The sequence below is a fragment of the Crinia signifera genome, chromosome 2, assembly GCF_055691185.1.
Source record: "Crinia signifera chromosome 2, ASM5569118v1, whole genome shotgun sequence".
NCBI lineage: Eukaryota > Metazoa > Chordata > Amphibia > Anura > Myobatrachidae > Crinia > Crinia signifera.
Window position 1 is genome coordinate 223,657,011 of NC_139218.1, and position 24,901 is coordinate 223,681,911.

Here is a 24,901-nt window from a genome sequence, read left to right on the forward strand (position 1 = left end):
ATCAGTGGTTCCCAACCTTGGTCCTCAAGTACCCCCAACAGTGCATGTTTTGCAGGTCTCCACACAGAATCACAAGTGCTATAATTAGCTCCACCTGTGGATCTTTTCAAATGTGCCTGAATGAGTGCACCTGCCGGGTGACTTGGAAAACGTGCACTGTTGGGGGCACTTGAGGACCAGGGTTGGGAACCACTGCCCTAGATGGATAGACAAAAGAAGTTGATCCATTTGCTTCCCTGCCACTTAAGAGTAGGATTGATTATCCCTGTGGTGCATCAGTTTCTTAAAGCTGGGTACACACTGAACAAAATATATTGCCCGATAAGTCTGAATTAAGTTGTCCACAGACGTTGTGTATATGGCTGTGTACAGGAAGCCTGCCAACCGCCTGTGTACAAGGCAAGCACATTGACAAGTTGTGACATCAGGCAGACAACTGGCAAGTGTGCATGCACCTACCAATTGTTAGATAGGTCAGCAGATTGCCCAAACCCTCAGCAAGGTGTTTACATAGCTTTAGAGCAGGCATGTCCAACGTTGGCCCTCCAGATGTTGTGAAACTACACATCACAGCATGCTTTGCCACAGTTTTGCTATTAGAGAATGCTAAAACTATTGTAAAGCATGCTGGGATTTGTAGTTTCAAAACATCTGGAGGGCCAACGTTGGACATGCCTGCTTTAGAGCCTGAAGGGTAAAACACAATTGCAAATACCAAAGTATGAAAGACAGACTGTGTAAAACAGTGACTAAAAATCCAGCAAGATGTGTTAGCCATGCCACTTAATATGAAAGTAATATGAAAGTGAGCACTGAACTTCAATCTCAAGCTAAGCGTTCACAAGGACTACAGCTGTGTTCGCATACTAAAATAACTTGGAGCAGGTGTAAGACTAATTACTCCATATACTATTGTCACGGCTTATCCAGATCAAAATATTGTAAATCAGTTAATACGTGCAAATAACTATCTCTGCATAAATGTATTAATCCATGTGGTTTCTTTCACAGGGGATGCCTGGAACTATATGGGCAGCTTTTCAAGACTGTGACAAAAAAAGAATGACAGTCATTCTCCACTGAGTAACATTAGAGGTAACCCAAATCAGTCATGACAACTGCTCCATGGAGACTAAAGCACCAGAACCATACTGTAGTTGTATACTCCAATACAAGCGGAGGCAACAGGACACCGCATTTTACTAACCATGACCCAGACTGTCTACAGAAATTCTATGAATGGAGAACACCATCTAGAGAACATGAATCTAAATGGCTTTGTCCAAGTGTTAAATGATATCTAGCGACATCATAACTGCTACATCCTCAAGGTGTAATGTGCGCTAAATATTTCAGAACCTTTTGCTCATTCTGCATGTATATAAAGTTCCTCATGACGAGAAGGAGACAAGGTAAAATATAAAAAAAACAAGTTGAGCCATTTATTTTATGTGCGTTTTTCAACTACTGCATTAGGAGATGTGCAGCACAGACAGTCAAATCCACACATTAACAAGGAATAGTACTACTCCCTCTTCAGACTGTTCAGCACAACTAAACCGTTGATAAGGAACGACTCTAAAGAACAATGAGTAATGCAAAGATAAAAATATGGGGTGGAAAGATTTGGAGAGTTTGTCCGTGGATGATATTTTAAGTGGCGTTGCATTTTTCAGTGGGGGGGGGGGGGGGAGAAACTATGAGGAATGTTTGCATGAAGCTGCCTAGTCCAAGACTCTTCATAGTATAAAGGGATGCATCTAAAGGCACAGTGTCAGACAAGCTATGTTTTTATACTCTTCTCCTTGCTTTATATAAAAATGGGGGGGGAACCTTTGCAATGGACACATTTAAAATCACATTCTTATATAAAATATTTATATATAAAAATAAAATGGTGATTTTTCTTAAAACCAATAAAAGTTTGGATGACGGCATGAGCCAGAGCTTGCACTGAAGCACAGGAGGGTCAATGTCCAAGTGCTGGATAAACAGGAAAAATATCTGGAATGGGAAACTGCATCCAGAAAAACGGGAAAAAAAAACAAACAAACAAAAACAAATCTAGGAACCCTGCCCCTCAGGATCGGCACTGCCCTCTGTGTCTTCATCATTGTAGATGTTCTCTGCCTGCAAACAAAACAAACAAGGCTCACTGAAAGCAGTATATGCATAGTTTTAATTATAAATGGAAGAGAATGGTTTTGGAAACATTTGGGCTACAATTTCTGAATTTGTGCATTAACAGAAGGACTGACACAAAGGATGAATATACAGTATATGAACACACATTTTATGTATTACAAAATATATTCACCAACAAAACTTAGTCAATATTTAACTTTTTAGAGCCGTCTGAACGGAATGTGGTTCCAATCACATAAATTTAATGATGCATTTTGCCCGGCAGAAGAAAATAAAAAAAAGTGGAGGACGCCAACAAAATACTGTGCGGCTATAAAATTATACAGAACATAATAGGGGAGGGTAGGTTACAAGGGTGTGGTATAGGGGGCCGACAGTCATTATCCCGACTGGCCAGACCCAGACAGCATGGTGAGCGCAACATAGCCCCTTGCGGGCTCGCTGCGCCAGCCACCTTTTCTATTCTCCCACTATGGGGGTCATGGACCCCCACGAGAGAAAATAGCCAACGGCCGTCGGGAACTCGGCTGTCTGTGTTTTGACAGTTAGGATCCCGACTGTTGGGACAAAGTAAATGTCACAAAAAGGTGACATTTACTTTATAATGCTGATTGACTCAATTAAACAGGTAAATGCTATTTTTACTTTTTAATTTATTACAAATGGAAACCTCTAAACAAGAATACACTCACCATTTGCCAAACCTGCATGATATTATCCTCTGATACAGAGCAGATCACCCATGGCTCATTGGGGTTCCATGAGAAGTCAGAGATCTTTGCTGTGTGTCCACCATGAATAAACTAAAAAGGAAGAAAAACAAAACCCACAGCCAAGAGTTATTAAAAACCCCATCATATCAAATGCATTGTAAAACCACAACCTCAGCACACTTACCAACAACTCAGGAGGGCCATCTTCTGCATCCTCCGGGGACTGCTCTTCTCCAATTTTGCTAGAAAGAGAAAAATGTGAGATCTAAATTTGCACATTTGGAGTTTTATGAACACTAGTTCAAGTACATTTTGCTGCTACTGACATTTGGTTTTCTATTAAAAAAAAAACAACAACAACACACTACTGAAATAATAAAAGTTAGTAAAAACCGAGATATTGAGGGGGAATTTTTTTTCTCTCCAAAGTTTCATACAATTCTGCTGATTTTCAGCTTTTAGGAGTATTTATGTGTTAAGATAATGTTAAAATATTTATTGCCAATTTCTTTTCAGGTTGGCACGATGCAAATACATCATTGTGCTTGTATAAAATTATATTTCATCTTAAGGCTCAGTCTCAAATTAGAATAAGTTACTTTATTTACAGAGCACTAGCTGGAACTGTCTGGACATTTTGGTGAATTATTTGACACAAAATCGCAACTCTCGTGCTATTATATGCGGCCCTCCATCTGTGGTCTCAGACAAATAATTTAGACTCCTATGAGAACTTGTGTCAATTGCAGAAAGATTTGAAATAAAATAAGGAATTTGGTACTTACCGATAATTCCCTTTCACCGAATCAGCAGGAGACACTGCAGTCATTACATGTGGGGATAGAGTAGGTGTACTGGAGGAGTGGCACTTTAAGAAAACTTTACTGCTGCAGGCTCCTCCCTCCTCTATCCCCGCCCAGACCCCAGTCTTAGAAAAACTGTGTCCGAGAGGAGAAGAGAGACCAGTGCCTGCCCGGTAGGGAACGGAGCTAAAACATAAACAGAGTTAGTAGACAATGCACATAACGTGAACATACTAATAGAACAGAACACATAGGATTTAAGGAAAGTTTCCTATGTAACAATAACTATGCAACAAACATTGCAACAATAGAAAGAGCGTATCTTTCACACACACACAAACCACACTAACATCATGGCAGGAGAACCAGTGCTGGGTGGGCGTGCAGTGTCTCCTGCTGATTCGGTGAAAGGGAATTATCGGTAAGTACCAAATTCCTTATTTCACCTACATGCAGCAGGAGCCACTGCAGTCATTACATGTGGGGATACATACCCAAGCTTTTAAGTCCGGGCGGGAGAGCTCTGGGGCTCCTGTAACACTGCCCTACTAAAAGCCGTAGCCGAGCTGGCGAAGGTATCAAACCGATAAAACTTAGCAAACGTGCTAGATCCCGACCAGGTAGCCGCTTTGCACACTTGTGTCAAGGAGACACCTCTCGCCATGGCCCAAGAAGTACTTACTGACCTCGTGGAGTGCGCTGACACTCCCGATGGTACTTTCTTTTGTGCATACAAGTAGGCTTCCCTAATTGTACAGCAAATCCATCTTGCCAAAGTCCTTTTTGTCGCAGGCCAACCCCTCTTAAGTGCATCGTAGAGCACAAAAAGGCTGTCAGATTTACTTAGATGTTGGGTTCGCCTAACATAGACCTGTAAGGCTCTGACTACATCCAGAGAAACATCTTCACCCTGAAGAACCGGTACCACAATAGGCTGGTTTACATGAAATGCAGAAACCACCTTAGGAAGGAAATTCCTGCTAGTACGTAGTTCAGCCCGGTCCCTGTAAAAAGTAAGGAATGGAGACTTACACGATAGGGCACCTAATTCAGAAACCCTACGTGCTGAGGCCAAAGCCAGCAGCATCACCGTCTTCCAAGTCAGAAATTTGAGATCCGAGGTGTCCAATGGCTCAAAAACATCTGACTTCAAAAACTCTAGAACCACCACTAGATTCCATGGTTCCGTAGGAGCAGTGAACGGTGGTTGAAGTCGAAGTACTCCTTTCAAAAAGGTTTGTACTTCAGGAATCAGCGCTATCCTGCGATGGAAGAATACTGAGAGGGCTGAAACCTGAACCTTGAGAGAAGCAAGCTTCAAACCTGATGCAAGTCCCGCCTGCAGGAATTCAAGAAGTCTAGCCAGAGAAAAGATTGCCTTTGGCACCTTTCTGGCCTCGCACCAGCGATGTATGACTTCCATATTCTGTGGTAGTGAAACGCTGTTACATCCTTCCTTGCCTTAAGCATTGTAGGAATGACCGTTCCTGGTATACCTCTTCTCTTTAAAAGTTCGGCCTCAACCGCCATGCCGTCAAACGTAGACGAGGCAAGTTTTGGTAGACGAATGGACCTTGCTGCAGCAGGTCTTCTCGCAGCGGCAGACGCCAAGGTTCCTCCACCAACAGGTCCCTGAGGTCGGAGTACCACGGACGCCTGGGCCAATCTGGAGCGATCAAGATGACTTCTGCCGCTCCCCTCTTTATCCGTTTGAGTACCTTTTGAAGTAACGGAATAGGAGGGAAGAGATATACCAGGTCGAAGTCCCAGGGAATGGAGAGGGCATCCACTGCCGCAGCCGCTGGATCCTGAGCCCTTGCACAATACTGCGGAAGTTTGTGATTCAGTCTGGATGCCATGAGATCTATCTGTGGCATCCCCCATCTCTGAACCAGCTGTTGGAAAACCTCTGGATTAAGGCCCCACTCTCCCGGGTGGAGATCCTGCCTGCTGAGGTAATCCGCCTCCCAATTTTCCACTCCTGGAATAAAGACTGCGGAGAAACCGGTGGTGTATGTCTCTGCCCAGGACAGAATCGGGCGGACTTCCCGCATGGCTGTCCTGCTTCTGGTGCCCCCTTGTCGGTTGATATAGGATACTGCCGTGATGTTGTCCGACTGTATCCTTACCGGCAAGCCGACAAGTAGGGGGTGGGCCTGAGCTAGCGCCAACCTGATAGCCCGTAACTCCAAGATGTTTATGGGTAACTGGGCTTCCTGGCTGGTCCAAAGACCCTGGAAAGTGCGACCCAGCGTGACCGCACCCCAACCCCGAAGGCTGGCATCCGTGGTCACCATGGTCCAGACTTGAGACTGGAAGGAGCGACCCTTGGTAAGGTTGGATGTATCCAGCCACCATTGAAGAGAGAGTCGAGCTTCCTTGGAAAGAACAATGGTCTTGTGGATTTGAAGATGGGACCCCGACCATTGAGCCAGAAGATTGCCCTGGAAGGTCCTGGAATGAAACCTTCCGTACGATAGGGCCTCGAAGGCTGCCACCATCAGGCCTAACAGCTTGGTGCACAAATGCACCGATACTCTGCGAGGCGTCAGAACCTGACGAACCCTCTGCTGGATAACTGTGACTTTTGATAATGGCAGAAAAACTCTTTCCTGGACAGTGTCGAACAACAGACCCAGGAACAAAATCACTTGTGTTGGTTCCAGCTGTGACTTTTTGAAGTTCAGGATCCATCCGTTCTGAACCAGGAAGTCGCAGGTAGTCCGGGCATCCTGTTGTAGCTTCTGCGGTGAGGATGCTTTTAGGAGTAGATCGTCCAGATAGGGCACAATCGTTATCCCCTGAATCCGAAGGGCTGATATCATGCAAGCCATAACCTTTGTGAAGGTTCTTGGAGCTGATGAAAGACCGAAAGGGAGTGCTCTGAACTGGTAATGCTGATTGCGAATAGCAAACCTGAGGAACCGATGGTGTGGTTCCCAGATCGGAATATGCAAATAGGCATCCTTTATGTCAAGAGATAAGAGAAACTCCCTTGGCTCCAGGCTTGCAATGACTGACCTTATGGATTCCATCTTGAACCTGTGGTACACGATGTAATCGTTGAGGTGCTTCAGATTGAGAATGGGTCTTACCGAACCGTCCGGCTTCGGTACTAGAAAAAGACTTGAGTAGTAACCCAGCTTTTCCTGAGCTTTGGGGACAGGTATAATGACCCCTGCTTGTAAAAAACTTTGAATGGAGTTGACCAAAGCTGCTTGTGTTGTTGCTAAAGCAGGTAGGCCTGTTGTAAAAAACCTGTTCGGCGGAGCCTGAACAAACTCCAGTTTGTACCCGTGTTCCACAATCTGAAGCACCCAACTGTCTCGACAGTGAGACCTCCAGACGTTCTCGAAGAGGGATAACCTTGCGCCTACCTTGGGGTCCCCCAAATGGGCGGGAAGCCCGTCATGCCACAGGTTTGTCTGCAACCTTGGTTTCTGCACGACGGGTAGAGGTAACTGCGGCTGTGGCACCTCTGCCACCTCTGCCTCTACGCCCTCGAAAGGACGAAAAGCCTCCCCTGGCATGGCCTCTGAATGAGGCGCCCCCTCTAAAAGCCCGAAAAGACGGTGTAAATTGTCTTTTCGGCGGAGGAGTGGCCGAAGGAAGGAAGGTAGACTTACCTCCTGTAGCCTGAGCAATGAGCTTGTCAAGCTCAGGGCCAAACAACATATCTCCCGCATAAGGCAAAGCTTCTACTGCCTTTTTAATGTCGGCCTCCGCCTGCCAAGATCTTAACCAGATAGTACGTCTGGCCAATACAGCTGAAGCTGAGATTTTTGCACCTAACTCAGCTACATCTGAAGCAGCTTCTCCTGTATAGACAGCTGCATCCTTAACATACAGAGCCAGCTGTAACAGTTCTTCACGGGGCCTACCACTCTGTAAACCCAAAGCAAGCTCTTCAGCCCATTTCTCCATGGCCTTACTGACCCAGGCTGAAGCTAAGGCTGGTCTGATTAAGACCCCTGCCGTGGTATAAATAGCTTTTACCGTGGTCTCAAGACAACGGTCAGGAGCCTCCTTTAGAGCCACAGCAGCCGGAACTGGAAGCGTGGTTCGCTTGGAAAGCCTGGAGAGCGAGACATCAGCTGGAGGCGGAGTCTCCCATTTTTCCCTAGATTCCTGAGAAAACGGGTAAAGTAGCTTCATGCGCCTAGACAATTGGAATTTTCTGTCTGGCGTCTTCCATGCATTAATAAGAGGTCTGTCCAATTCAGCCGAATCAGGGAAAGTAACCTGCTGCTTTTGTGTCCGACCAAATATGGACAAAGGCATAGGAGCATCCTCCTCCTCCAAATTAAGTGTGGTGCGGACAGCCTGAATCAGGCCCTCTACCCCCTGAGGATCATCACGCTGTAGCGCCTCATCCTGAATGTGTTCAGGTTCATCTACCTGAAGCAAATCTACATCCTCATCCCCATCAGTATCAATATCAGCTCCCTGTATTGAACCTATGGGAGATCTAGGACGTTTTTGTGGAGGGCGTGAAGGGCCAGCCACTGGGTTTGCCCCAGAGGCCATAGACTGCATAAGAGTCTTAACCCAGGCTGGTTCAGTAGAACCCATAATGGAGAGTTGAGCATGAAACCGCTCCCTGTCCTTCCTAGAAGCAGCTAATTCTGCAGCCAATCCAGCCAACACATTTTGTAGTAAAGGCTCAGAAGAATCTGACTGAGAAGTCTGTGTCTGAGGCTCCACTTCCTGTGTGTGCTCTGCTTTATAGCAAGATTCACACAAGGAGACACCCTTTATATGCTGGGTAAACTGCTCCTTACAAGCCTTACAGGTGAAAACCTTAAGAGCAGCTTTGGAGGCAGCTTTTCCTGCCATACTGTCAGTGTATGAGATTATGTTATAAAATCACACACACACACACACACAGACACACAGACACAAATAACACAAGGTGCACAGACTGTAAGCAACAGATACTATTCCTAAAACAGCGGAGCTGAGCTAGGATAGGGAGGGGGAGCCTTCCGCCCTTGTATCAGAGATTATGCACAATCTCTGTAACCTGTGCACAAAAAATAATCCCCCAGTAACTTACAGACCTGCTCTGTAGAAATAAGGGGGGGCGCTGGACTGCAGTGCGTGCGCTGAGCGCGTTACACGATGTCCCTCAGTCAGCCTCGCGGTACACAGCAATGGCGCCGGCAGAGAGAGAGAGAAGAAAGAGAAAGGGCGGTATTAGGTGACATCACCTAAGCCCTCCCTCTCCCTCCGGCGCGTAGTTACACTAGAGCGGAGCGCTGTGTACAGCCTCCGCTCTATAACTGTCCCCGCTGACACACGCCAAAATGGCGGCCGTCAGTTACAATGGCTGCTGCGTGTATGAGACCAGGTGCGCCCGCCCGTCTCAGGCCACATTTCGGCGCACAGCGCCGCTTACCTGCAGCGATGCTGCTTGTCCTCCTGGAGTAGTGGCCTGGCCTAGGACCCGTAACGCAAGCCGCGTGCAGCTGCGGCGGGTCCCCGATGCGGTGGCACCGGTGGCCGGGTACATGGAAGGCGCACTGCAGGCAGTGGCGACCAGCACCCCTCCAGGTCCCACGGAGCAGGCAGACCCTGCGGAGGGGTCTGCCTGTATTCAGCAGATAAAAATAAAAATATTTCCAAAAGAAAAATAAAAATAAAAATTAAAAAGACCTAACTCCCTGAGGAGAATAGGCCCAGAGAACCTACTCCTCCGGGCACTTTTTCTAAGACTGGGGTCTGGGCGGGGATAGAGGAGGGAGGAGCCTGCAGCAGTAAAGTTTTCTTAAAGTGCCACTCCTCCAGTACACCTACTCTATCCCCACATGTAATGACTGCAGTGGCTCCTGCTGCATGTAGGTGAAATGGTGTCCACTGATTTTCAGTATATCAGTAAATATATTTTCTTAGTTATTAAGTTCTGACTCAATCTCTATTGGCTATATTTTGGGCACAGTATTTTACAATAAATGTAGTCATTTTTTGTTGACCTTAAAGCCAACTCATTGCTCAAGCTACTTTTTTTTTTAAACTGATTTTCAAAGACTATTAAATAAAAAGCCCAAACACAAAAAGGAGAATAGATAGGACTGTTTAAGCAGTACAGCACCTCTCAAAAAAGCAATACGCAGATAGTAGTAAAGTTGGTTTTAGGATTACAAAATGTTCAGTTATGTCCTCTGTACTAGATTATTAGGCTGTGTATATAGCATAAAGTTTTAAAAAAATTAATCTGACAAGCAACAACAGCAGTCAGCACTAAGATTATACTGTTGCGGCAAAATTACAATTGCAGTTAGACAACTTTGACCAGCGCAGAATGCATCACATCACTGATAACAAAAGGCCCAAAATTCCTGGCCTGTTCAATACCTCAAGTCCCAGACATTCAGTCTGCGGTCAGTACCACTAGATGCCAGAATAGTTTCATTGTGTGGAGACCACTGAACCTGCAGTTAAATTGAAAAAGAGTAATTTTAATAAAGCTATGAACTGAAAGAAAGGGGGGAAAAAAGGGGGAGGGATTGGTTTGCTATTTTGGGGTCATACCTGGAAAATTTCATCCTTATGGGACTCAAAAGAATGCAATTTCAGTTTCAGATTGCGTAGGTCCCATAATGCCACAGTCTACAGAAGGTAAGGGAAACCAGTTACATGGCATTAGACATGTTCCAGGACATTAAAAGTATGGTAAGGCATTCGAGCAAAAGTAAGCTAGCCAAATGAAAAAAATCACTTATCACGGGATGCAGTCAGTATCCCGGCAGTCGAAATCCCAACACTTTGTCCCTGTATGAGTGTCAACGACACCCACAGAGGGAGAATACATTAGTGTGCAGAGCGTAGCGAGGCACTGGACCCGCTGTGCGGCGAGTGATCCATGCCCCACCCATGTCGGGATTTCATACGGATCCCCTTCTCACAGTACAGAATGATACATGAATATATTGTGGTGCAAACCGTACTATCTACAGTTTAGCAGTTTCTGATTCTCACCAACACTACTCATAGTTTGTACGGAAAGTATTCAAAGCTTAATTTTTTCCACATTTTGTTATGTTACAGCCTTATTTCAAAATTAAATAAATTAATTTTTCCCTGGAAAATCCTACACGCAGCACCCCATAACGACCATGTGAAAAAAAAGGGATTTTTGTAAGAACTTACCGTTCGAATCCCTTTCTCTGATATGGTCCTGGTGACACAGCTCAACACTGGGATGTAGGAGGGTCCGAAGGAGCCAGGCACCTATCCTAAAGTTTTAGAGGGTAGGCTCCTCCCCTACTGCATCCCTGGACTCTTCAGTTCATCTTTCAAAGCCACTGGAATACATAACTCAGTACAAACGCCTGCACATATTATATGCACATTTTATAACAGAAAACTGTTAACTTTTAACCATTTTAACATGAACATCATGAAACTTCTGGCATACTTACTGAGCGTAAGGGAGGGATCGCTGTGTCACCAGGACCATATCAGAGAAAGGGATTCGAACGGTAAGTTCTTACAAAAATCCCTTTTTCTCTTTCAATGGTCCTGGTGACACAGCTCAACACTGGGACGTTCCAGAGCCGGTCCTTTGGGAGGGTACGCTCAGGTCTGCAGCTCTCAGCACTGCTCGCCCGAATGATGCGTCCTCCGACGCGAACTCATGGAATCTATAGAATTTGGCAAATGTGTGAACAGATGACCAAGTGGCAGCTCTGCAAACCTGCTCAGCTGTGTCCCCATGTCGAACCGCCCAAGAGGTGGCAACTGACCTGGTGGTATGCGCATTTATTTTGGCCGGTACTGGTCTACCCACTTTGGTGTATGCAAAGGCTATCACAGACCGCAACCACCTAGCAATAGTCTGCTTAGATGCAGGCCAACCAATTTTGTGTACGTCGTACAATACCAACAATGTGTCAGTCTTCCTGACACTCTTCACTCTGTCCACATATATGCGTAAGGCACGCACAACATCCAAAGTTCTCAACTTGTCCCTTTTCTTAGAACCCTCTGGGGGTTGAAACACAGGTAGAACTATCTCCTGATTTAAATGGAAGGTAGATACCACCTTCGGTAAAAACTGAGGCACTGTTCTTAAAACAGCCCTGTCATCATGAAAAATTAAGAAGGGAGATTTACATGACAAAGCTCCCAATTCTGAAACTCTTTTAGCAGATGCTACTGCTAACAAAAACACTAGCTTCCACGTGAGAAACTTAAAGTCAGCCGACCTTAAAGGTTCAAAAGGTGCCTTTTGAAGGCATTCCAAAACCAATGATAGATCCCAAGGAGCTACTGGTTGCTTGTATGGAGGTTTCAACCTGGATACTCCTTGTAAAAAGGTTTGAATTTCCGGCAAAATGGCTATCTTTTTCTGGAAATAGATGGACAAGGCCGAAATCTGTACCTTCAGTGACTGAAGGCTTAGGCCCGATGAAAAACCATCTTGTAAAAATTCCATCATTCTTGATAGCTTAAAATGAGATGTATGAGCCTTCCTTCTCTCACACCATCGAATGTAAGTCTTCCAGACTCTATAATAATTTGCCGAAGATACAGCTTTTCTGGCTTTTATCATCGTCTGTACTACTGCCTCAGAAAACCCTTTTCTTTTCAAAATGGTGGTTTCAATAGCCAGGCCGTTAAAATCAATCGATCTGAATCCAGGTGATTGAACGGGCCTTGTCTTAGAAGGTCTGGTCTCAGAGGTAGACGCCATGAGTCCACAGACAACCTCTGAAGCCTCGAGTACCAGGATCTCCTTGGCCAATCTGGGGCCACTAAGATCACTGGAACCTTCTGCCCCTGTATTTTCTTCAGAAGTCTCGGTAACATTGGTACTGGTGGGAATGCATAAAGGAGATCTCCCTGCCAGTGAATAGTCATGGCATCCACTGCCTCCGCTAGTGGATCCCTTGTTCTGGCATAGAACCTGGGCACTTGACGGTTGATCCTGGATGCCATCAGGTCCACATCCGGAGTTCCCCACATCGAAGTGATTTGTTGAAACACCTGAGGGTGTAAGCTCCATTCCCCTTCCTTGAGCTCCTCCCTGCTCAGGAAGTCGGCTTCTATATTCTCTATTCCTGGGATGAATATAGCCGATACAGCTGGAACATTCTGTTCCGCCCATAGGAAGATTCTGGATACCTCCCACATGGCCAATCTGCTGCGTGTACCTCCCTGGTGATTCAGATACGCCACAGCTGTGGCATTGTCGGTCTGAATCCGCAAAGGGAGGTTCTGTAACCTGTCTCCCGCCAAGGAAATCACTTTCCAGACAGCTCTCAGCTCCAAGATGTTGATTGGTAACGCTGATTCCTCTGCCGTCCACAGGCCCTGAAGCCTGAGATCCAGGGCTATTGCCCCCCAGCCCCTGAGACTGGCGTCGGTAGTTACTATCAACCAGTCCCAGGTCTGTAATGACCGACCCCACTGAAGGGAATCTACTTCTGTCCACCATTTCAAGGATTCTCGGGTGTCCGAAGACAGCACTATCATCTCGGATTTCATGGTCAAAGTGTTTCCTGACCAGGCTGACAAAATGTTCCATTGGAACCTCCGAGAGTGGAACCTGGCAAATTGAAGCGTCTCGAATGACGCCACCATCTTCCCCAGGAGCTTGAGGCACCTCCATACTGAAATGCTCTGAGCCCTGAGAATCTCCTGGACTAGGGTGACCAGATCCCTGGCCTTTACCTCCGGGAGGAATACCCGATGAAGATGGGTGTCCAGTATGACTCCCAAGAATTGGAGCCTTTGTGACGGTACCAACTGAGATTTTTGCAAATTTAAAATCCAGCCGTGAGCCTGCAAAAAACTGATGGCCTCTGCCAAGTGACTCTGCAGCATGGCTGCTGACTCTGCTTTGAACAGGAGATCGTCCAAATAGGGTATTACTGTGATTCCCCTGAGCCTCAGCACCGCCGCCATTACTGACATTATCTTTGTGAATACCCTTGGCGCGGTTGCTAGCCCAAAGGGTAACGCCCGGAATTGTAAATGCAGGTCTCCTATGGCAAACCTCAACAAGGTTCGATGCTCCGGGTGTATAGGAACGTGCAAATATGCGTCCTGGACATCCATGGACGCCAAAAATTCTCCCTGGTCCAGACTCAAGAGTACTGACCGTAGAGACTCCATTTTGAAATGGTCTACCCATAAATGCACATTTAGAGACTTCAAATTTAGTATTGGTCTGAAAGACCCGTCTGGTTTGGGCACCAGGAACAGCGTGGAGTAAAAGCCTTTCTTCCACTCTGTCTTGGGGACTAGTGTAACCACCCCTTTTTCCAAAAGGGAGTGCGCTGCTCTCACAAGAGCTGTACGCAGCCGTGCCTCCTTTGGTAAGGATGTGGGAATGAACCTCTTCGGAGGTGGCCCTCTGAAAGGGATTTTGTAACCCTGTGTTATAATATCTAACACCCAGGCATCCTGGCCTAGAGAAGCCCAAGCGTCCCTGAAGAGTGTGAGACGCCCGCCCACTTTTGTCACTGTCGGGCAAAGCCCCTGACAGTCATGCAGAGGGTTTATCCTCTCCTTTATTGGCAGGCTTCTTGTGAAAAGAGCCAAATTTTGACTTTTGTGTCTTGCCTCTAGAGGGCTGAAACCTTCCCCTGAAAGACTGTCCTCGAAAGGACGCACCACCTCTAGGGGAGGGCCGAAAGGACGGCTTAAAAGCAGAAAATCTGGATGTCTGCTTTGCTGAGGAGGCCGGCAGGAATGTACTTTTGCCGCCTGTGGCCTGTTTTATAATCTCCTCTAATTCGGTACCAAAGAGTACCTTTCCTTTGAAGGCTAATGTTTCCAGAGCCTTCTTGGACTCATTGTCTGCTTCCCAGGCTTTAAGCCAAAGCACTCTCCTGGCATTAATGGAGACTGTGGACACTCTGGTTGCCATTTTAATAGCTTCCTCCTCTGCTTCAACTGCATATTCTGCTGCTGCCTTAATCTTTTCTGCAAGCAGTAATGCACCCGGGTCAGCCTGCAGCATGGTGCATAATTCACCAGCCCACTCTATCATGGCCTTAGAAACCCAGGCTGAAGCAATAAGGGGTCGTAAGGTAAACCCCACCCCTTCAAAGATAGCCTTGAGGTTTCCCTCCAGCTTTTTATCCACAGAATCTTTAAAAGCTGCACCGCCTTGTACTGGTAATACAGTAGCCTTGGACAAACGTGCCACTGAAGCGTCCACAACTGGGACCCTTTCCCAGAGCTCCGCATGAGACTCTGGCATGGGGTACAGACTAAGGAATCGCTTAGGCATCTGAAGCCTCTTATCAGGAGTTTTCCAAGCCCCTTCTAACAATTCCTGTAACCCCTCATCTGAAGGAAAAGTAACAGCCTCCTTCCGCTGTCGCTTAAAAACACCTTTAACAGGAGTCTTATCCTCCACAGACAGCTTTAAAGCCTGCTTCACAGCTACAATGAGATCCTCTATACCAGCAGCAGAGTTCTCTTCCAAATCATCACCCTGATCCCAGGGGATGTCAGTATACTCTCCTTCCTCTTCATCTACCACAGTAGTTAAAGCATAAGACCTTCTAGGGGTCCCTGCCACATCATCCATTTTGTCCAGCATTTCACTGAACCTGTTAATGCCTTTTGCAGTATCCTGCATCACCTGGATAAGTGCAGGATCTGCCTGGGTAAGAGGCAAGGAGCCAGACGACTGCTGAGATGATGGCATAGGTCTCTGTGATTCTACCAGCCCATCACTCTGCCTGTCCAAAAGCTGCACCAAAGCGTTTACTGACCTGCCTAGGGCCCTGGCCCACGCAGGTTCCATATGCTCTGCCCTATGGGGATCACTGCCCATGGGTCTCACATCAGCGCAAGTAATACATAAGCCCCCCTTGGCCATCTGCTCAGGGACAAATTTTTGTGTGCAAACATTGCACGCGCTCAGTGCATTAAGGGCTCCCTCCCCCAAAACCACAGCCTGATGCTCAGACATGATGCAAGTGATAAATGTATATCTATCAGTATACACAGTGCAAACAATGTACAAGCGTTTATACAGAGCAATGCACCCAGTCACTTATCTGTCTGTTGGTTTCAACTGCGGGGAAGCGATGCCCAGGAAATCCAAGTCACTCTGCCAGGATCAGTAAGCCAGCTCAGCTCCGCTGCAAGCGTTCTGAAAGGCGCCAAAGTCAGAGTGAAGGAAGAGACCACAGGTCCCTGCTGCTGCGGGGTCCGTGACCTTTTGGCGCCAACCACCCCCAGCAAGCCGCTCCTTAGGTAGGATTTCCTAGTTCCAGTGTCTCCCCCTCAAATGGGGATCACTTGGAACATGCCTGTCACAACGCTGCTGTCCTCTCATCTAGGAGCTCAGCGTGTAAGCTCCGCATAAAATGGCCGCCGCCATCACGGAGCGCCTGTCCCCCATGATCCCCACCTAAACGTGGAGCCGGTTTCAGGGTACTCTGGAGCCCAGGCAGCCTTTCAGAAAAGGCTATAAGCGCTGCACAGGGAGACCAGACAGTGTCTCCCCTGTGCACAGTGAGCTGACAGGACGCGCTTCTGTCAGCTCCTGCTGCGCAAGCAGTGTGAGGATTCACTATGAGAATCCTCACACTGTGCCTACCTAGCTAGGGTAAAAGTTAATAAAATAATAAAAATCCCCTAACTACTCTAATTCTTCGGCTGCTCCTGCAGCCCTTTAGAATAGCACCCACTCCAGTGGGCACCTAACACGAACTGAAGAGTCCAGGGATGCAGTAGGGGAGGAGCCTACCCTCTAAAACTTTAGGATAGGTGCCTGGCTCCTTCGGACCCTCCTACATCCCAGTGTTGAGCTGTGTCACCAGGACCATTGAAAGAGAAAAATAGTTTTGCAAATTTAAATAAAAAAGAAATCACAGGTACATTAGTATTCACAGCCTTTGCCATGAAATTCAAAATTGAGCTCAGATGCATCCGGTTTCCACTGATCATCCTTGAGATATTCCTACAGCTTAATTGGAACCCACCTGTGGTAAATTCAGTTTGGAAAGGCACATATCTGTCTATATAAGGTCCCACACGTGACAGTGCATGTCAGCACGAACCAATTCAAGTCAAAGGAATTGTCTTTAGACCTCCAAAAATAGGATTGTCTCGAGTCACAAATCTGGGTACAGAAAAATACCTGCTACTTTAAAAGGTCCCGATGAGTCCTCCATTATACATAAATGGAAGAATTCCGGAACAAGGACTCTTTCTAGAGCAGGCCAGTCATCTTAACTTGGTGGAGAAGGTCCCTAATCAGGGAGGTGACCAAGAATGCGATGGTATTGGGTCAGAGCTACAGCATTACCTTGTGGAGAAGAACCTTCCAATCAAGGCTGTATGTTAGAGTGGCCAGAAAGAAGCCACACCATAGTAAAAAGCACATGGCAGTCCACCTGAAGTTTGCCAAAATGAACCTGAAGGGCTCAGACCATGAGAAACAAAATTATATGCTCTTATGAGACAGAGTGAACTCTGGTGAGAATGGCAGGCGTCATGTTTGGAGGAAACCATACCAATACCATCCGTACAGTGAAGCATGGTGGTGGAAGCAACATGTTATGGGGATATTTTTCAGCAGCAGGAACTGGGAAATATGAATGCAACAATGTATAGACATCCTGAATGAAAAACCTGATCTAGAGAGCTCTTGAGCTTAGACTGGGGCTATTGTTCATCTTTCAGTGGGACAATGACCCTAAGCACACAGCCAAGACTTGAGCCTGTAATTGCTGCCAAAGGTGCATTGAGCAAAGGCTGTGAATACTTATGTACATGTGATTTCTTAGTTTATTTTTAATACATTTCCAAAAATATCCCAAAAAGGTTTTCATTTGGTCATTAAGGGTTATGGTGTTTAGAAGTTTGAAGGAAAAATAAATGTATTCCCTTTTGAAATTAGGTTGTAACATAACAAAATGTGGAAAAAGTGAAGCGTTGTGAATGCACAGTTTGCAATTGCAGCAGTTGTACACACAAGCCTCACTTTTAGTTGCGGGTCTTTGGAGGAAAACAATAAGCCGAGAGTTCTAAACTGCCCTAAGGCAGCATATAGCTACACTTGTTTGCAAGGAGAGCTGCCTCTCAGTTAATTGAATTAGCATTGTCCATTTCGCATTGGAGCATAAGATCGCCTATTCTAGCCTCCATTATTATCAGACCAGCTTTTCATTTGTTTTATGCATGCCCTAATTTCCTATTCCTATCAGCCCATGTGTAACAGACTAGAACAATTTACCTTATCTGCAGACCCAGTGGCCAAGATGAACTCACTATAGGGGTTGAATGAGAGGCAGTTGACTTCAGCTGTGTGAGCATCGACAGCGTGACTAGGCTTTGATGTGTTGTTCGAACGGGTGTCCCAGCTGCAGGTACAGAAACAACATGCCAATGATCACATACACTATAACATTAAAAGCAGAGGAAACATACTAGAATAATAAAAGCATTGATCTGTTAAACTAAACACCCCTCCCCCTCAAAAAAAACCTCCAAAACAACTGTAAATTCCTTTAATATCTGGAATTCTTTACTATAGATTACCCAAAATAACTAGTCAATGTACATGATCCTCCCAATACATAACAGCCATGCACTACAAAGTAAGTGGTCTTAAGTCTACAAAATCTTTGATGGAAAACTGCTACCTCAGGATTATTTATACCCACTCAAATGGAACGTCTGCAGAATACTGCATCTATCAGAAATGCTTCTAGGTCTCTTGTCCATATGCAGTAGTGGTTCACCACAAACCTCATTCCTGCACAATGTGATAAAAATAGTGAAGAGTCCCTAGGAATATTAAAGTTCTGCAGAAGTGCACAATTTCTTCACTGCCTGATGTAATGGCAAGACATTTTTATGACTGGGCTTTAGTCTGAATTGCATGATGTTGCTGTGCATTACCGTACAGCTAATCCAAGGAGGCATCTGCTGTAAGACTGATCCTGCCACAAACCACTGCTGCATCTCAAGACACATAATCAGATCACTCTGTGTGACCATCGGCCATTGGGGTAGCCTTCAGGTTACTCAGTATTCCATCCACATGGAAGGTCAGTATATCTGTTTAGTCAGACGCAGACTTCAGCACTCTTACAACGCGGCTTTTTTGAGGAAACCATACCAATACCATATAAATAAAATCATCCACTGAGCAGGTATTCAACTAGATTTGGGAGAATTTGTTATGTACCTGGAGACTATGGGGTAAGTTTTACTACTACTATGGGAGTAAACGTGTCCAAAAAAAAAAAAAAAAAGAGCGTTGTTGCCCATTGCAACCAGATTCAGTTCATGATTTTCTAGGATTCAATTTTCTGGGATGGCAGACAAAATCTGGTTGGTTGCTATGGGCAACACCACCTCTTAATTTTTAAAAGCTTTAGTGTACCACTGCGCAAGCTATGCTTTGGACACTGTGCCTCACTGTTTGGCCCAGTATTATAATCTCGCTATGCCCACTTGGATTGTGAAGTTAAAAAAAAAAAAAAATTGACATGCCTACCTTTTACTTCTGTAGACCTATTGCCTATCCACCAATAGTGGTTGACCTTTCAACCAGATACCCTTCTGTGGAGTGTATTCTTGATAGTTTGTGCATCAGCTTAGTGGCCTGGAGACACTATGTCAACTGCCTGATGCAAGACCTCTCAGGGCTATTTCACACGCTCCGAAAACCCACGCTGCACACTGTAGTTAATAATGGACACGATTGCAGCCGGATCCTACCACTGGAAGGGAAGGCTGCCGGGCTGTGGCCATCCCCTCCATTGTAAACTACTGTGTGTGGCATGGCTTCCTGGCCGTGCGGTATTTTGCTGCCCGGCAGGAGCATGTGAAATAGCCCTCAGGGTTTTGTTTAATATTAGTGTCAATTGCTACTCTAGCAGTGAATCAGAATTGTGTAACTAATCAATCATACAACCACAATTAAATGTTGAGTACTACACTCAGTCTACCTATTTAAAAGTACAATGCAGTAGAGTGTAAGGAACCCATATATTATTGTGGTGAAATATTAGCAGTATCAACAAATACAAACATCCCCATAAACATGCCTGGTTCAACAAGTTAGTAGCCTATGTAAACAAAACTTGATAGCAAAATAGCATGTCAGCTGAATGTACATGACTCATTTGCTGAAAATATTTTAACTAAAGATTATATTTTATTTTGGATTCTGCAACTATTTATCAAGTGCTAAAAGAAGGAACAGTCTACTATGCGCACTTGGGATATCATTCAAGTTAGTATTTCAATAGCACAACCATCCATAACTTGATACCTACATTTAGGCTGGTATTCAATCCCTGTCATGACTGTCGGGAAGGACCAACAGTCGTGACCCAGTCCGTTCTTGGCCCGCTTGATTGCACCTCGGCAGGAGGGATCAATGTCCTGCCTGCCGAGTGCTGAAAAGCAGGCATGGCCACAAGAAACTGCCTTCGGTTCATCGAGACCCGGCAGTGAGCTTGACAATCCACGGCCGTTCTGTTAAACGAGTCTGACCTCTTTTAAAAAGTTGAGCTCATTTTGCAGAGATGCCCGTTCAATGCACTTGGGAAAGGCCGCATTGAATAGGCACCCGCCGCCATTTCCCCTGTCGGAAATAGTGGCGGGGGATTGAATACTGACCTTAGAAGTTAAAATTCACAGAATTGGGTTTCATCGATCCGAAACAGTTATTTTCAGTACAATGAATCTACTTCACACATACCTACTTAAGTATTGGATCATTTTTTTTTTTGTTTACAGCTAAAAGTTATTCTTAGCCCACATTAATATAAAGGTAAGCTGCTCAGCTGTCTAACAGTGCTAATAGAAATACAGAATGCAAACAAGCCAGTAGCCCAACAGTTCAGGTTTGAAGGATATCCATGCTTAGGCACAGGTTACACAAATAGAAGCTGTCAATTTGATTATGCCACCTGTGCATAAGCAGGGACATCACTGAAACCCGATCTGTTGAGGTGCCTTAAAAACCACCGATCTAAGCAAAAGCAACAATACCACAAAGAACTTGTTGATAATTGTGCAACTGCAAGATAGTGTTCACTCAAGGATAAATATACCAATGTATAAGTCCGGCACGCTTTATAATGAGAAGTGATGTTACTTGCCAGGGTGACTTCCCTTGCAAGGACAAATCCTTCAACATATGGCTGGTCAGTAGCTTTTCTGCTAGCACATCTTACACCAAAGTTCAAATTAAATTAGAAGCATTACAGATAGTGCAGGGCCACAAGTAAATGGAGCAGCTTTAGTATTGTCAAACAAATACATAATGGACTTACAGGATAAATATTTTATCAGGCCTACACACTCACATCATGAGTTTCTGGTCATCCGCCACTGATCCAAACAGGGACTCGTGTAATAAGTGCCAAGAAACATCTTCCACCACAGCAGTATGTCCTGTGAAGATAGTCTTCGCATCCACCACCTTTCCCTCTTTAGGAACAGCACTAATGTCCCATAAGCAAATGGTCTAAAAGCAGAATACAAATACTTTAAGTCTTACAATGATAGCAATAGGAGGACTTAATAAACCAACATGTGACCAAGGGAGAGACGGTAAAGCTTATAAACGCACATGGTCATCAGAAGCACTAAGTAGATTTCCACTAAGATTAGGGTTCCAGGATAAACCATATCCTTCCTTTTGGTGCCCACGAAGCCGGAGGTCTGGATTACATTCCCCTGAGGGATCTACACAATAAAACAAATAGATTTAGAAAAAAAAAACCTAATAACTAGAACATTAGTGTATTGTCTAAATGTAGTAAATTGATTAAACACAAATGTTATAACTAACACCAACAATTTAAGATAAATGTAGGTTTTGTATCACATTTCCAATTTTAGAGATAAGCCAATTAGTACTGCCATCATTGATATATACCAAACAGTTCAGGTGTAGTAAGAATGTACATACATCTTCACATATCCTTGTGTTTCGCAGCTGCTAGACAACTCCAGTCCTCGAGAGCTACCAACAGTTCATGTTCTCCAGACAACCTAGCTGCTGCACAGGTGCACTCATTACTCACTGACACATTTTAAAAGATCCACAGGTGGAGCTAATTACTTCACTTGTGATTCTGTGAGTAGTGTTCACGCTAGGCTTTTTTAGTGGGGCGCTGCGCCCTGCCCAATTTTTAAAGGGTAAAATGCGCCCTGCCCCTCTCGCATCGCCCAGCTAAAACAGCCTCACGGGGAAGCCCAGCATCGCCACAGACAGCGATGCCCGGTGCTTCCCCGGCAGCACAGTGGCTTTGGAGGGGCCCGCCCCTTTTGATGACGGCAGTGGCCCGGGCACGTCCCCAGCTGTGACGTCGGTGTGCACGGTCTGCCCCCCCGGCGCCCTGCCCGCTGTCACTCCTAGAGTGAACACTAAGGAGACCTGGAAAACATGAACTGTTGGTAGCTCTCAAGGTCTGGAGTTGGCTACCCCAGTGCTAGACCATAGTAAAACCTCACATATGCGATATTAACTACTTTGATTCCAAATTAAATTAAAGCAGGCCAGTGAACACTATACAATGCAAGAGAAAACACTCTGAAAGCAAGCGCAACAATATAGGTACTTACCTGGTTTGGATGGGTGTTTTGTGTAGTCAAACACAAGGACATCACTGGATGGTGTTTTTGTTGCAATGATGCAGGGGTTCTGTGGCATGTAGCGAGCTCTGTTCACCTCTCCTTCATGGTTTATCTTGATCTCAATCTCTATTTTTCCACTTACTGAACCAAAGCCTCCAAATTCTGAGATTAAAAGACGACATTAAAAAGTGAAGCTTTTATTTATAAAAAAAATAAAGTTTGGATGCTCAATGTTCCTTTTGTGCTGCCCATGTTTTCAGCCCTATATAAAAGAAGCATAGTGACCCAAAGATCTCGTTTGGGATTTAAAACAAATTACCAAAACTACCAATTTATTTTTTTGTGATGGCTACAGGACATTTGTGTCATTTAGGAGCAAACACATACAATCACAGGGAGAATCGTTAGGAGGGAGCTTCCCGCAGCCAGACATTAACGGTAACTGGAGAATGCCACTGCGATTTTGACTTTTGTCAAAACTGAGAAGTCGCTTGGAAAAACAGTGCATCATGGTCGCTGAGCAATAAAATCGCCAAAAATAATATGCTAAAATTGCTCAGCAACCATATTGCACCATGTGTGCACACCATAATCTAGACAGGATTACCATTAAGAATATTGGCAACAGCTACAACAGACCATGATGAAATAACTTAATACCCATCCAAAAGAGCAAATTGTTGGTGGTCCAGGACCAATGCAAATACATTATTGGAATAGGTAAAACCAGTGCTGGTAGCTGCCAGTCATAATCTAGATTGATAAACAGAAGTGATGACTGTCCTCGACCACAGTAAATCTTTGGATAAAACGGTTTACTTAATTTCATATATTTTTCCAGTAAGAAACTTATACCCTAGGGGTGCAGTGAAAACAATTCCGATAATCCAGGGAGCAGTGATTCAAAGACGTTTGGTAACCACTGCACTAGACATTACAAATGAGGTGGACGATAATGGCAGGTTCTGAAGGACAAATCTTTTACTTAATCCAGTGTGTACACTATCAAGATGCGAATGCACATTGTTAATGACCGCATACGCCTAAACATGGCCAATGATTACAGCTTTTGCAAGACTGCACACCGTGTGCACTATCATTTATATGAGAGTTCAAGGGGAAATTCTTGGAGACATTCCATAATCTGTTGTGTAGTCTATTGTGCTTGTACCTTTTGAGGAGTTATCGGAAAGCATCTGAGAAATTAGCCATATGGTAGTGTGTGTAATAAGCCGCAGATCACTGCATATACATTTGAAATTTATCAGTGATGCCTATAGATCCATCTCTTGAGGAGTGGCAGAGAACACTCTTGGAAAGAAAGTGGGCAAAAGATGAAGCCAACTACGCCACTCACCACAGAACCTAAGCAGCTCATGTGTAGGAGCTATAAGTAGCCTACTGCTCTACCAATAGATGTGATGGATCGCCACTGTGTAACTAAAGATACCTTTCAGTGAACGCGGGATAGAAAGTTAATGTAAGTGTTGAATTTCTCGATACTGGCAGACCGTGTTAAGTTATATCTGAAATATATATTTATGTGCACATCAGTCAGAATTCTAATTTAAGTATCTGGGAGGTTGTAAAAGAACCGAGAATGGTTGTGAACGGAGGGACTAAAGCGGTGCAGTACTGCTACAACTTAACTACTCGCTCTCAATTGATTTCTTTTAATGCTTCAGTGAAGCGGTTTCAGCACAGTGTGGGCAATACGCACCTCCTTTCTCACTGTCATAATGAGAGGCATCAAACTGGGCATCATCATTGGGAAGCTGCACACTAGCAATCACCAGGTGATTCTGCTCATCAGAGGTGTGTGTCCCGAGCACCAGGCGGTGGATGCTGAAATCTTTTCCCTCCGGCCTGTGAACAGAAGATCAGGGACAGGGCACAGGTGAGGTCCCACTAGTGCTCCGGGGAAGTCAATAAAAGAAACTTGCAGCGCATCAGGTGCATGTGCCGGGCGACCCCTACCTGGTGACATCTGGCAGCCACTGTGCGGTGAGGCTCGGCCACTCCAGGGCGTGCGTCATCACCAGGTCGTACAGGAAGGGGGTGTTCTTCTTCCAGATCTTGTACTCTTCGTTAATGACCCGCTCCTCCACCGCATCGTCAAACGCAGCTGCAGTAGCGGGGGGAGAGAGGGACAGCACAGGGTGAGGGGCGCAGAAACTTCTGCCGCTCTCCGGGACGCACCTGGATGGCCCCCCTACCACCCCCTCCCCATGTCACTGGCCGGCTGGCTATGGTCTCACCCAGAGTAGTGGTCGGTACCCGACATGGGGATGTCCCCCAGTCCCCCCTGCCCGGAAGCCGCGAACTTTCCCCACACTTACCCTCCTTGTCCGCCATGGTGCCCGCTGGGAGCAGCGCTGACACTTTGAACGGCCTCTCCGGTGCAGCGCTTCTGCCGGCCTCGCTGTCCGGACCGTCTCCCCCTTTCTCAGTCAGGGCAGCTCCTCCCCTGTGTCCCCGGTCTCCGCTCCTCTCCTCCCGCTATTGTTTCCCGCCTCCCCGTATCTCGCAGTCGCGCTCCTTCGCGCCAATCTAGGCCAATCGGAGAAGCTCGGATAGGCAACACGTCGGGTGGGCGGGGACAAGGCGGACATCACTCATCCCCGCCCCAATATCAGTAAAACGCCGTGATTCGCGGGGCCGCGGAGA

At 45.7% G+C, this 24,901-nt stretch overlaps 3 protein-coding genes across 4 annotated transcripts in view; 1 reads left to right on the forward strand and 2 right to left on the reverse strand.

The window, feature by feature from the left end:
• Nucleotides 1-2,049, forward strand: part of SYNC (syncoilin, intermediate filament protein) — a 41,976-nt gene extending 39,927 nt beyond the window's left edge. Inside the window, exon 4 of the mRNA XM_083173865.1 lies at nt 1,012-2,049. Within this exon, the coding sequence (XP_083029991.1) occupies nt 1,012-1,066 (55 nt within the window). The 3' untranslated portion in view covers nt 1,067-2,049. The remainder of the gene's footprint in view (nt 1-1,011) is intronic.
• On the reverse strand, nt 1,419-24,829 carry RBBP4 (RB binding protein 4, chromatin remodeling factor). Of its 2 annotated transcripts, none has more exons than XM_083173863.1 (12): nt 24,574-24,829; nt 24,212-24,359; nt 23,955-24,100; nt 22,223-22,396; nt 21,225-21,340; nt 20,959-21,119; nt 17,868-17,994; nt 10,193-10,270; nt 10,016-10,095; nt 3,043-3,100; nt 2,838-2,948; nt 1,419-2,130 (listed from the first exon to the last, which is right to left on the reverse strand). In XM_083173863.1, exons 1-12 carry the CDS (start codon nt 24,587-24,589, stop codon nt 2,065-2,067), a joined length of 1,281 nt encoding a protein of 426 aa, XP_083029989.1. In that variant the 5' UTR covers nt 24,590-24,829; the 3' UTR covers nt 1,419-2,064. The 2 variants fall into 2 exon arrangements, with proteins under 2 accessions (XP_083029989.1, XP_083029990.1); XM_083173864.1 differs by having other exon boundaries at nt 10,016-10,092; nt 24,574-24,827.
• LOC146060544 (uncharacterized) lies at nt 10,936-13,803 on the reverse strand. Its single transcript, XM_083173858.1, has one exon. The coding sequence runs from the start codon at nt 13,797-13,799 to the stop codon at nt 11,196-11,198; it is 2,604 nt and encodes an 867-aa protein (XP_083029984.1). The 5' UTR covers nt 13,800-13,803; the 3' UTR covers nt 10,936-11,195.
• Nucleotides 24,830-24,901: the final 72 nt, after the last annotated feature.